The following is a 12,985-nucleotide window of genomic DNA, read 5'->3' on the forward strand; positions in this document are numbered from 1 at the left end:
ATGTGTTGACGTACTCGTCCAAAGTCTCCCCTTCTTGTATTTTACGTCGAAAGAAGACATTTCTGTTGATACTTTCATTGCTTAGTGGCAAGAAATATTTTGAGAACTGCTCCACGAGCTCGTCATAGGTCTTAATTTTTTCATTGTCAAAATTATTGTAAATTTCTATACATTCTTCACCAATGCAATGAAGAAATAAAGCAATCTTGCTTTCTTCATCTAATCGTTGTTTTGCCCCCGTGGCAGTAAAATAGAGTTTAAATCTTTGTAGCCATTTTTTATAGTTTTCCGATGGATCTCCTTGTAGGGATAATGGCGGCGGTTGTTTTAGAGTTTCCATTTTATAAGTTCACATCACTAACCACTGCGCCCATTTACTTCTCCTAATACTGTTCACGTTCGTTCACTTTAGATTCGGCTGCGCCATGTAAATAAGAAGATGTTTTTATTAAAAGTGATCTTTATTTAATCTACTCTGTCTACATACATGAAGCCATCTTCATTGTCCTTGGTGTTGCCATCGTCTACTTATAATATCCCTCTTACAGTGACAGCTCACTGAGACGGTATCTCTATATATTATAAATCTATGGTTTGCGGCGTCTTGAAAACTAAGGGCCTACCGCGAACCACGTTCGACGTGTTGCCTCCCTGTCACACTTACGTACTAATTTACAAGTGCGACACAGAGGCAACACGTCGAACGTGGTTCGCGGTAGGCCCTCTGGCTAGAAGTTGTGATCGATCGAAGTGACTAGATTTTTATAAATTAATACTTTTTGGGTTATTGCAGATTGAACCTTATTCTGGAATGCTTCGGTTCATTTTTGTACAAAACATTTCTTGTCTCAAATGTTTTGAGCGTTATTAGCATCTACCGAACGTTGAGTTTACTAAAATTATTGTGAAAACCTGTGGAAAGCATAGCATTTAGTAAAATTCACGTGAAACTAAACATTGTGTATGTGTTTTAGTTTTGTAGGGATTCTTTTACAGTATTCAATCAATTATATTAGTGTATATGTTAAGGAAACGAGTGTGAAACGTTATTGTTTGTTGAAATATCGATGCAAGATTTTTCGGAATTGCTGAGTGAAATTTTGATTCCTGGATACAATAAATGATAAAACACACATAAAAAACGATTTCTAATTACGTTTGGTGTTATCTGAATATAAAACGTAAGTATATGTACCTTATTAAATTGTATTTTTCTTTATTAAACGTAGTGAAAGTATATGCTGTTAATATTGTGACGTCCCACGGTCAAAGGTACCTTATGGCGGGTATGGAGTTATGCATACCCCAGTAATCTACAATAGATAAGCTATCGATAACACAAAAGATCAACCTTCTAGGTTGCGTAGTTACAGAGATATGATTTTTTGAAAATAATGTTGTGAAATGAGCAACTTTACGATAGAGAAGTTTTAAGTTTAGCCGCCTAAAAAACTATGTTCCTGAAGTAAGTTACATAGTTGACTACAAATAATAATACCTTATATATCTGAGATTTAAAAAATATTGCGACTTGTTCTGTAATGCAAATAGAAACTTTTGATATCGACTGATTTATGTGTATACTAACCAATCTCTTGAAAATAAAGTTTTATTTCATTTTCACGATTGATTGCAATGAGCTCTCAAGATTTAAATTTTATCTATTAGAAAACGACACTGACAGACAGTTTAAGCAAAAAACAATACCGATTTAGAGGTGAAAATGTATTTTCTGACTTTTTCATATAAAATCACAAAATTGAATATTTTTACTTTGAATGTGACACACAATCAATTTTTCTGAGCACATATGAAAGAAATTCTGTCATTCAAATGAAATAAATCCTAAAACCCCAACTAAATACTATATTTAACCCCTTATGCCACTTTAAACTTACATAACAATAACAGTATTTGCTCCATACATTTACGAAAAGGTACCTTATGGAAATAAATCTAATAATACATCACTACAAAATATCAATCATATTACAGTTTATCTTTTATGAATAGAAAATATTAATTTACATTAAACTGCCCCAAATTTAATTAGTTCTTCGTCATAATAATCTTAAAAAAGACCAATAATTTGTATGTAATGAAAAGGTACCTTGTGATTAAGTTACATGATGAGGCATGATGATGATGATGGAACAGTTAAGATAAACTAATAATATTTTGGGGTTAACCTGGTATAAATCGTCTATTTCTTATCAATAATATATTTCGGTTGCTATTGAAGATAAGCGGCATTGAGGTTCAATGACCTCAGATATTCCATAAGGTAATGCGTCGGGTATTGGCATTTTTCAGCAAACCAATGGCTGATTTACTGCATGCGACCAAACCAAATGAAGATTATTCTAGTTAAGAAAGACTTGACGAGAGTAACTTTGGTATAATAGCAGGCTACTTGGATTTGTGATGTCGGTCGATGTACGGTTATAATATTTGCGAGGCGCCCCAACCAGAACTGAAATTATCAAATTAGTTTTGCAGAATGCTAATACAGTTCTCTACCAAACTTCTTTTCCCGTATTGACTAGTTTTTTTGGGAATTTTCAATCTTTTTTCCATAAGGTACCTTTTCTACTAAACTCTGAGACGACATTACTAGGCTTATAACTAACTTATAACAAAAATAAAAACAGGTAAACAAAGGTTACGCATTAAGGTTTCAGATCACACAATAAAAAAAAATTGAGCATTTTTTCACCTCCTTACAAAACATTTCATATCTCCGAAACTAGAAACCCTCATAAGGTACCTTTTTCCGTGGAACGTCACATATTATGTTATAAAAGCAAGTACGTTTTATAAATAATTGAATACTTACCGGTATTTATGTAAAAGCTCGATATTGTTTTATTTCTTATGAGAAAAATTAAAAGGTGGTTACCTTTTAATTTTTTTTTATTATATTTTTTAGAATGCGGTATTACGTCAGAAAAACAAACCGGGGAAAAACTCCTCAAAAACTGATGCAATCGGCCGCTTATGCTGTCATGCATCAAGGGCAAAGTTTACGGGCAATAGCGAAGGCGCTTAACATCTGCCATGCAACACTCTTCCGATTCATTAAGAAGCTGAAATCTGGTGACAACCCTACCGTCGGTTACAAACCCAAGCTGCTTTTCACCACTTCTCAAGAACAAGAAATCGTGAAACAATTAGCCCAATACGCTAAAGTTTTCTGCGGATTATCTATAGACGAAGTGAGAAAACTTTCATTTCACATTGCAAGAAGATGGAAATATGTGATACCGGAGAGTTGGATCAAAAATGGTACTGCTAGCAAAGATTGGGGCGACAAGTTTGTAAGAAGGCACAATTTTCCTGTAAAACCGTTGAAAGGAAAGTCAATGAAAAATTTCTTCACTATATTGGACAAATTAATGGATAAACATAAGTTTTTACCATCAAGAATTTACTATTTAGAAGAAATTACTGTTCCGATAGCCAAATATATTGCTGACACAAGTTTGGCTGATCTGAAGCCAGTATGTATGGAATTAGCAGTAAATGCTTCCGGAGAAATTGTCACACCAATGTTAATGATGAATAACGAAGAATACAAGCTGAACGACAAATCTAAACTTTGTATTGAAAGTAAAACAGAAATAAGAAATGCTACAGACTCAAGGTACTTAAACCATTTCATAGATCGTACTAAACCGTGCGTAGCTGATCCTATTCTGTTACTAATAGACAACTGTCAATATGTCGATATGAATGTTTTGAAAAAAGCAAAACAAAATTCGATTACACTGCTTTGTATTCCTAAGAGTGAAGGCTGTATGAAAACTTTAGTGAAATTAGCGAAGTTTGTTAAAAAACCTAGCAAAAGTCAAAACCTGTTTTTCGAGCCGGGCTGTGATGTATCACACATTGTATGTGCAATGTTGCCATCGAAAAAGGAAATAGTAAAGTGTTTCCGGGAGAATGGAGTGTGGCCGTTCAATCCGAGTGTTGTTACCGGTGAAGAGTTTATACCTGAACCTATTGAGGAGTATAACTTTAAAGTAAGTATGGCAATAGTAAGTAAATAAAATTGTTGCGACAATAAACTTATTATTTTACGGCTTCCTTCCTAGCATATTTGGTAATTAATGTAATTAAAGAGGCAGGAGCCCAGGAGGCCCCAGGTTTAAATCGTGGTAAGGGCATTCTTGGTAATAATAACATAAGACAGTGTTTTTCAAACTTTATGGTGTCACGGCCCTTTATAACCACTAATTTTTTTATGTATATTATGGAAGGCAATTCAATCTACCCACCCATATTTAAAGAAATAATAATAATATGATAAAGAAATTGAAGAAATTAATAAGTATTGGTGATTGTCAAAGATCTTAACTGTACTTTAAGAATTTCAGGAATTTTTGATGTTAAGTGCATTGTTTACAAATGCATTTCATCTAATAAAATTCTTAACAATTTGCGTCATAAAAACCACGTAAGTAATACGAAATTATTACTTCCAATTTCACTAACAACTCACTGTGCGACTTGGCGGTCGGCGCGTGTACGTTGTACTTTAGCCAGTGGTACACAGTGGACCGCGACGTTGCCACTCCGTGCAAGATACAAAATGGCCGCTGCCCTCTCAGTTGGCAGCGTGCCTGCTTTGCGTCAGCTGTGTTGTGTTGTGTGTTATTTTTAGATTGTGTTTGTGAAATATTAAAAGTAAGTACTTTTTGATTAAGTACTTATTGTTTATTACATTTACTGATAGCGTTAGCTATAGTTCGTTTTTTTAGCATTATAAATAAGGTAAACAATCTTGATGTGTCTTTTAATTGAAAAACACATTTTAAAAATAAGTTACGGCAAATATGTAAGAATTATGAATCTAATACGATCATTTATATTCTTCTGCTTTCATAAGTAATAAATACTGATTTTTAAAAAGAGTTTTTCAATTAAAAGACATGTTATGATCGCTTACCTTCTTTCAAGTTCTTTTTAATGCTAAAAAACGAACTATAGATGAAAATATCACTAAAACGAAAATGGTAACATTGATCAGTTGTTTTTAAGGTGTTATTAATAGTAAGAGGTGTAAAGTGTAAGAAAATAACATCTCTCAAAAAGGAGGTGTTCTCAATTCGTTGTAATCTTATTTTTTAAATATCATGTTTACCGATTACTTGGAGATTATTAGACCGATTTCGAACATAAATAATATAAGTAAGTAAATATTCTTTATAGAACCACATAGAAAACAAATTTAAAAACAGATTTACTATGTAAATAAAGCTAGCAACAGGCGGTCTTATCGCTGCAAGCGATCTCTTCTAGACAAGCTTAGGGTAATATACTTAATACTAAACTTAAACAAAAATCTAAACTAATGATTGTGTTGATAAATAATTTAATTTCAGATGGGTCGTGCTAGAAAAGGAAAAATTAGAAAAATGGGCAACCACACAGAAGACGATATGAGAACGGCTCTCAACCTCATAAACTCCGGCTTAAGCATTAGACACGCCAGTATGCAGTGCCGCTTAAGCTACGCCACCGTCCGCAGATACTTAGTCACACTGAAAAATAACCAAGGGAAACCTATTCGCTTGACACCTAACTACGAAGTTAACAGAGTGTTTAATGTTGAAGAAGAGGATTGTTTAGCGAAATACATTAAAAAAGGGACAGAGAAATTCAAAGGTTTGACAACAGAAGGATTTTCTTCAAGAGACTGCCGAAGACTCGCATATGATATGGCGAAAATTATTAATAAAAAAATACCGCAGGGTTGGATTAATGCTAAAATGGCCGGTGTAGAGTGGCTTAGGTCGTTTAGGAATAGACATCAGCTGATATTTGAAACACGAAAGGCTGGGGATATCATTAGACAAACTGTGTTCGATAATGACGATATGGAGGCGTTTTTTGGACATTTGAAAATTATTAAGCAGGAGATGGTAAGCTTGAACAGTTAGAAAATAAAGATATTTTTATTTGTTTCTGATTTTGATATGCGAATGTGCCATTCTTTCAGATTAAGAAACATGAAACTAACTAGGATATGCTAATGTCTTTTGTAACTGATAATTATATTAACCGAGGCAGTTACCTTTGAAAGACAAGAGCCATGGTTCCCTAGCCGTTCCATTCCACGCATAGGTTGTACATTTTACAGAAAACGAGTATTATAACAATCACGGAGCGTGACGTACGATACGGTTAGTCAGATTTAGATCATCAATATATGTATTCAGTAAAAATATATTTCAGATGGTACGTATGTAAACTTTAAATGGAACTGACATAATCCCAGCAGAACGTATCGTAAAATTCCATAACTGTTCATTTTCTGTAATGTTTGCATTTCAGGTTTTCTTTTAAAGTTTTAGGTGTCAATGCTGCGAACTTCAGAACGAATGTTCTACACCCACGCCAATCACAAAGAACTCTGGCCTGGATTTAAAGTAGCAACAACAAACATCATCTTTCCTGTTTCCGGAACTTCTTGTTTTCAAATAAATTATGAGATCTGTTTACGACAATGTTTACTTTCATTTATTTATCTAGTCATTGCCAAAAAATCGTATGAAATGTTAAATATATTAAAACAGGTCACTCATAATCTATCTAATACCTTTAAACGAGCAATTCTTGTTTATTGTCGGTTTTTTTTTTTGTTATTCCATAATAAATTGAGATATATTTTTTTCTTTTTTTTCCTCGAGTAGTCATGAGCAGGTCCATCTTCTGGTGCCAGCTTATCGTTGAATTTTGGGACACGTGGCATATTGTCGTCTAGTAACCATGTAACAGTTGAAATCAGCTCCACTGGTACTTCACCGGGTCGCAACAACGTAGGCATGAAACTGTTAATATTTAACCTCAGGGCGCCTTTACTGGGTTGTAATGTAAATGAAAAGAAGTAGAAATTCTGGAGAAAGTCTTTATTCACACTGGGTCACACAGCTACACTTTTATTGTCCACTGACGTTGAGTTAAAGTTCAAATTAAGTTTTTAACTAACCTGGATTGTTCCTAAAGCACTTGCGAACACTCTTTATTTATTACACATACGGAATCCACTACGCAGACGCCGATGCCTCCAGGAAGCAGGTCCAGGGTTAAGTGGTGACGTGGATGACCAGCTCGGACACCAGATGCCGGCCGGAGCTCATCCCTCGAAATCGTTGTCAGGTCAACCTAAGGACCCCTACAACAAGGCAAAACCCAGCTGTAGAACCAAAGAAATCTTGCAAAGCCAACGTGCTAGACATTTGAGGTTATATAACAGTACTTACAGTTTTGGGATTTTAAGTGTTCATGAATGCGACGACTCCTCCAGTTTTATAATTTATTTTTTACATATTAACTAACGTTGAGGTAACTTTGAATGCCAGGAATGCGGCCTACAAATATCTTTTGGCTTCATTTTGAATTTAACTCCTACAACGTCCTTCCAGTCACCTCGCCGTTCGTATCGAAAAAGGCAGCATCCTCTGTGATGCGCCCCTATCACGGTTGCGGATTACACCTGAACTAATTACTTATCTAATTCGCTAAATTCGCTTGCGCACGAGTTGGGTTCATAGGTGAGCCTAATCGTTTTGTGAAGCACACAGAGAGGGCGTTCTTATCAATAACTAAATTTCTTTATATTTATTTTTTTATGTATTTATCTTAAAGATTGTAATATTTATGTTACAACCACAGCACAAGCCCTATTGAGCTTACTGTGGGACTAGATTGACCTGTGTAAAATTGTCCTATAATATTTATTTATTATTTATTAATCTTTGTCTCTCTTTACTTGCAGGTGAGCGCACCGGTCGCGCAGCCTTTGCCTGGCCCGAGCAGAATTCCTACTACGCAAACCTCGGGTAAGTTTTTATGTCTTAAAGCTTAAAGAATCCGAACTCAGAATAACCAATCAATATAAAGCTATTCTTTCGGCGGAAATTTTCGGCTGAGAAATACAGAGAAAGCTTACGTCATATTTGGATGGGAATTTGACGTGGCCTGTATGTTAGCCTTCAAGCTAAATCTCATAGAACAAAACTATAGAGACAGGGAAAACCAGTGGCGTACCGTAGATTTAGCGTGAACTAATCTAGCCGTGGGCGAGGTCGCATCTGCGAGGCCCTTTTCTTTCAATGAGCCCGACCGAAGGGGACCTTCGGGCGAGAGGCCGTGGACGACGGCCCACTTCGCCCTCGCCTAGCTACGCAACTAGGGAAAACCTATGCTGGTGCCATCTATACAAACCTCTTTGACCGTAGCCAACCGCACTCCTCATTCCGATCCCGTCATTGCACTTGCATTGACTGAGGAGAGCAACTTCGCCCGACTCCAAGTAGATAAAGATAGAATAATCTTAATTGCATACCTCAGTAAATAAAAGATACAGCTTTACGGAAAAATAATTTATTAAATATAGAGTCAGACAACAGACAGTCTTATCGCTAAAGAGCAAACTCAACCTTTGGGTACAAAAAAAGCAGGTGTTGCAGCATCTTTTGACTAAGGATATCTATTTTTTCAGATGCCAACGTGTCATCCAAGAATCAAGACCCTCTAAGTAGAGGCACCATCGACCAATGTCGCTTCTGCGGAGAATTCACCAAATGCGTCCCCATTACCAACAAGCCATATATCTCCAACAACACCACACTGGCCTTCAACGACGTCGCCGTACAACTAGACTTCAGCGACGGAACATTACCTAAGACCGTCTGCCAAGCCTGCGACGCGAAACTAACAGAGATGTACGATTTTGTGAAAGTCGTCAAAGCGGCTCAGGAATCGCTGATCAATGTTGCAGAACCAAGACAACTCGATGTTGAAATAGATCCTAGAGAAGATTATGAAACATTAGTTGTTAAAACTGAATATGATGATGATGAAAAAGATGAAGATGATGGTAATGATGAGAGTAAAGATGGAATAGTAGATTCGCTGACAATCGGTGAAACTATATTTATCAAAGAAAAAGTAACTCAAAAAAGGAAGACTAAGACAGCAGGTCCTAAAACGCAGAAGAAAGCTAAAGTAACTGAAGTTAAAAGTGAAAATGAACATGAGTTGATAATGGATATAAAAGAAGAAGTTATTGAGAGAGACACAAATGATCTTGAAAGTGATACAGGGTGTTTTGTTAGTGATACAGGAACGGATGCTAAACCTAGTGAAGTGGAACTTGCAACGAGTGCTTTAGTTTTTGAAATGAGAAGTGATGGTAGTGGATACGGATATAGTTAGGGAAAAAGATGAAAGTGTTCTTGAACAATACAGTGTTTTTTTTAAACTTGGTTTTAGTTAGATATAAGAAAAGGAATTTTTCGTTATGCTGTTTAATTGATTTTGCTCATATAAAGGCGCGTCTCGATATCGCGCGGCGGCCGCGCGAGCAATGTTCGACCGCGGCAAACCTGTATTTTGGCTCGCGAGCCAATTTCGGTACCATCTTGAACTTATGCGCGGCGGCAAACTTCTATGAAATTATGACGTATAAATAACACGTGCACTGTGTGTGCTATCAAAATCGTTGCAGACTTTTCTTGGTCTAACTCTGGATTATTTTATTTTAGGTATATACGAGTAGCTTATTCAATTTCTAAATCTCAATGGCTATCAAAGCAAGAAGCTAGATTTTTTTATGTTCAGTATTTTTAGTTGTTTTATGTAAGTTCAATGTGGAGAAGACCGTCTACAAGCTCTTTCATTGCTTTAATTCTTGCGTTACACATTCTCCACTTACAGAAGTTCGATATAGCAGAAGGAGCGAAGCTACGTATATAAATACAAGAGTTCTTGTCATATGACGGTCTTCCCAGTAAATTTTGTATGTCGGTCTTATCCGCATTGACTTAAGTGAGATTGCAACAATTTGTTTTCTCATCTTAAACACTTCTCACAATTTTTAGGTACTGAATTACGGTGTGTGAAGTGTTTTATCTTTTTTCTTTGAATTAAAGTTTTTGAACGTTGTAGAATTTTGTATGAATATAATTCAAATATCATTGAGATTATTGTTTGTGTCCTGTTTGTCAAGAACATTCGTGTTCAAGCCGTGTTTATTGACCGAAGCGAAGCGAAGGTCTACGTTTTGACTCGGGCATTTTGCTTTCGTATGTCCGGATGTTCTCCTCTACAGGTCGCAATTCTTAACCGATTCTCGTGAAATTTTGTGACCGAATTTTATGACTAAATAAAAATTTTTTGTCAATCCGGTTTTTGGAAATTTTTAAAAATGGCGGAGTCGTGATACCTGGCGCCTAAACAAATAGTCGTATCGATATCATAAGACTTTTTTCTTTTTGAAACATGTTTACAGAGTTAATAGCAAAAAATGCAGAAAAAAATTATCGCTGGTTTAGGCGGTATTTAGATATTTAATTTTAACTAATTTTAATTTGAGAAGGAGTAGCTAAATTTCGTCAACCCATCTAAGAACTATTTGGCTCAGTTTGTAAACGTTCGCTTTTTCTGTTTGCACAGAGGGTCTGGGTTCGATCCCCAGTAATTGTATGCTGGGATATTATAACTTTTTGTATTTTTTTACACATAAATTTCGTATTGTTTTTCTTTAATTTACTATACACCGTGTTTTTATTGAATTCCGTTAACTTCGGGGTATAGTTAAGTACGTTTATAAGAACTAAATGGCATAGTTAATTTTCAAAAAAAAATTTTTTTTTTGTTTTTTTTTTTTGTTTAAAAAGTAATTAAATGTAGCATATAGCGTTGTTGTAACACGGGCATTACATTTAACTCAACCAAACAATTGAAATCTGTGACATATCAATGTCATTTCGTACATCAATCGACCGAGATTGTACTTAAGTTTAGTAGCAAATGTATGAACTCATTCTAAACACTAATCAATATGTAAGCCGGCCCTAAGGCAAGTGTACACGCTTGTAGAGGCCTTATAGTAAAAAAATAAATTATGGATTATCTCCGAAATGGACTTAATTAGAACATCGGTGTCTTTGAGAAAGTTACTTGATTTAAGCTCAGGAATGCACCCTTGAAATTAACGGAAATCAAAAAAAACACGGTGTATTTAAAGCTCTTAGCACCATGTTATTTCAAGCTCTGCTCGCGAGGTCTACAGCTCACAGAGCCACTAGTTTTAAACTTAATAAAGAAAATAATTTTAGTCATCTTATAATTTTTGTATTTTTTTAGAATAGATTTTTACTGCTCTTTAGCACATCCGAGGGTTGATCAGAATAGAATCCACGAGATATGACCACCATAGTTGGTCAAACCAATTTGTCAGTCAGTAAGAACCAGGAAAACTATTTTTTTATTTAGTGTAGGTAAGACAAAAATAGTATGATTCTCTCTGTCTATGATTGAAATGAGACAGTCCTTTGACAAACTATAGTTAGTTATTAGGTACATATACAAAGTACGTTGTCTTTGTCTCCTTATTTGACACCATTTATTCCCGACGCAAAAAGAGGAGTGCTATATATTTGACGGGAATGTCTGTCTGTGGCATCGTAGCTCTCAAACGCATGGCCCGAATATTTTTACGAGAAAGCGAGTTTCCTTGCGGTGGTTCTTTGCTAGGTTTGATAAAAACCGATCCAGCAAGCCTAAACCCAAGCCCAACCTAAGTCATTTTTGGCATTAAATGGTTTATAATCTTATGATAAGCGTAAGTAGTTTATTTGGCTTGACGGCCATTGAGTGTTATACATAAATTACCTTCGAGCAACACCTGCTTCCTCGGCCTGCTTCCGAATAGAATACAGGAAACTACAAAATGGAAAAGGCCATAGGTTTTGTAGCGTACCCATCGAGTTTGAATAATACCTACTTACCTTCTTTGTAATGCTAAAAAAACGAACTATGTAGTGTCTATACAAGGTCTATACTCTATATAGGTACACTGACAGGTGTAATTTCTATACAATTTTGCTAGATTTGGTGTTTTTATTAGATAAAAAAAATTGTACATCTGTACAAGCTTTTATCGGTGACTATAGTTCTCCTATCATCGTCGCCCGCCGCTTGTGCGTGTGTTTTTAGGTACCTAATTCCTAAAATGGGGAACAAAAAGGGACGGAAACCACGTGTCTCGACCAAGTTGTTGCGAAGGAGGCAAGGGTTCGCCCTAGCCGCTCGCAAACGAGGAGATGCTGTTGCTGCAAAGTAAGTAGAACCTACAATATTAGCACAGTGTAAAAAGTAACAGTGGACCGACGCCTTTGATGTTTGTTTACCGACACCAACGACCGACACCCCACACCGAGAGAAAAATCATCACCAGGAATTAATAAACAGTTCTGTACTGGGGGAAAAAATGAAGTTTTAGTAGTAATCATGGAAGTTTCACTATTTCTGTAAAATTTATTTATTTCTACAAACAGCTCAGTAATACTAAATCTAATTTCAGCAAACAGACTTTAGTAAATGGAGCATTAAACAAAGTTCAGTATTTGTTACAATCCATTTTTATTACTAGTAAAATTCTCCGATTTTTACTAGTAAAGTTTGTGATTTTTGGAAAAAAGCATCTGTGATTTCAAGTTATGATTTTAGTAAATGTCTCACTTACATAGTTTTGTAATATCTAAAAATCGAGTTCGCGGGAATAACATTACCCCATTTAAAATAACAATTCAGTTGTTACTATAGCGACATTACAAAGTTTACTGGTATTTAGTAGATAGGCTTGTTGTGTTTATGTTCATTGTTGTACCAATCACTAAACGAGTTTTGTAATACCAACACAGCGAAACGAATGTTAGTGATTTTAGTAAAATTTACTACTTGCTACGTTCATTTGGTTAGAGTTAGTAGGTATTGTGTCGGATGTCGGGCGGGCGTGTCTCGTGTCTTCTTTGTTTAAAACATACTTAAGTTATTAAATAATAAATTTAGGATATATTGTGGGCCATGGACATATTAACCCGCGACCTACTGTGTAGTTGGTGTCTACAGGAATATATTGTTCTGCAACTTCGAGCTAGCTGTTGTTATTCTAGTGATAATGACATCATAGGTA

The 12,985-nt window shown here is 35.6% G+C and overlaps 1 protein-coding gene across 1 annotated transcript; it reads left to right on the forward strand.

Annotated features, from left to right (window-relative positions):
- The first annotated feature begins 936 nt into the window (after window positions 1–936).
- Window positions 937–10,030, forward strand: LOC134802693 (uncharacterized). Its single transcript, XM_063775332.1, has 4 exons — window positions 937–1,181; window positions 2,930–4,022; window positions 7,781–7,844; window positions 8,507–10,030. The coding sequence occupies exons 2-4, from the start codon at window positions 2,931–2,933 to the stop codon at window positions 9,220–9,222; spliced, it is 1,872 nt and encodes a 623-aa protein (XP_063631402.1). The 5' UTR covers window positions 937–1,181; window position 2,930; the 3' UTR covers window positions 9,223–10,030.
- Window positions 10,031–12,985: the final 2,955 nt, after the last annotated feature.

Source organism: Cydia splendana, chromosome 25 (assembly GCF_910591565.1).
Source record: "Cydia splendana chromosome 25, ilCydSple1.2, whole genome shotgun sequence".
NCBI classification, from domain to species: domain Eukaryota; kingdom Metazoa; phylum Arthropoda; class Insecta; order Lepidoptera; family Tortricidae; genus Cydia; species Cydia splendana.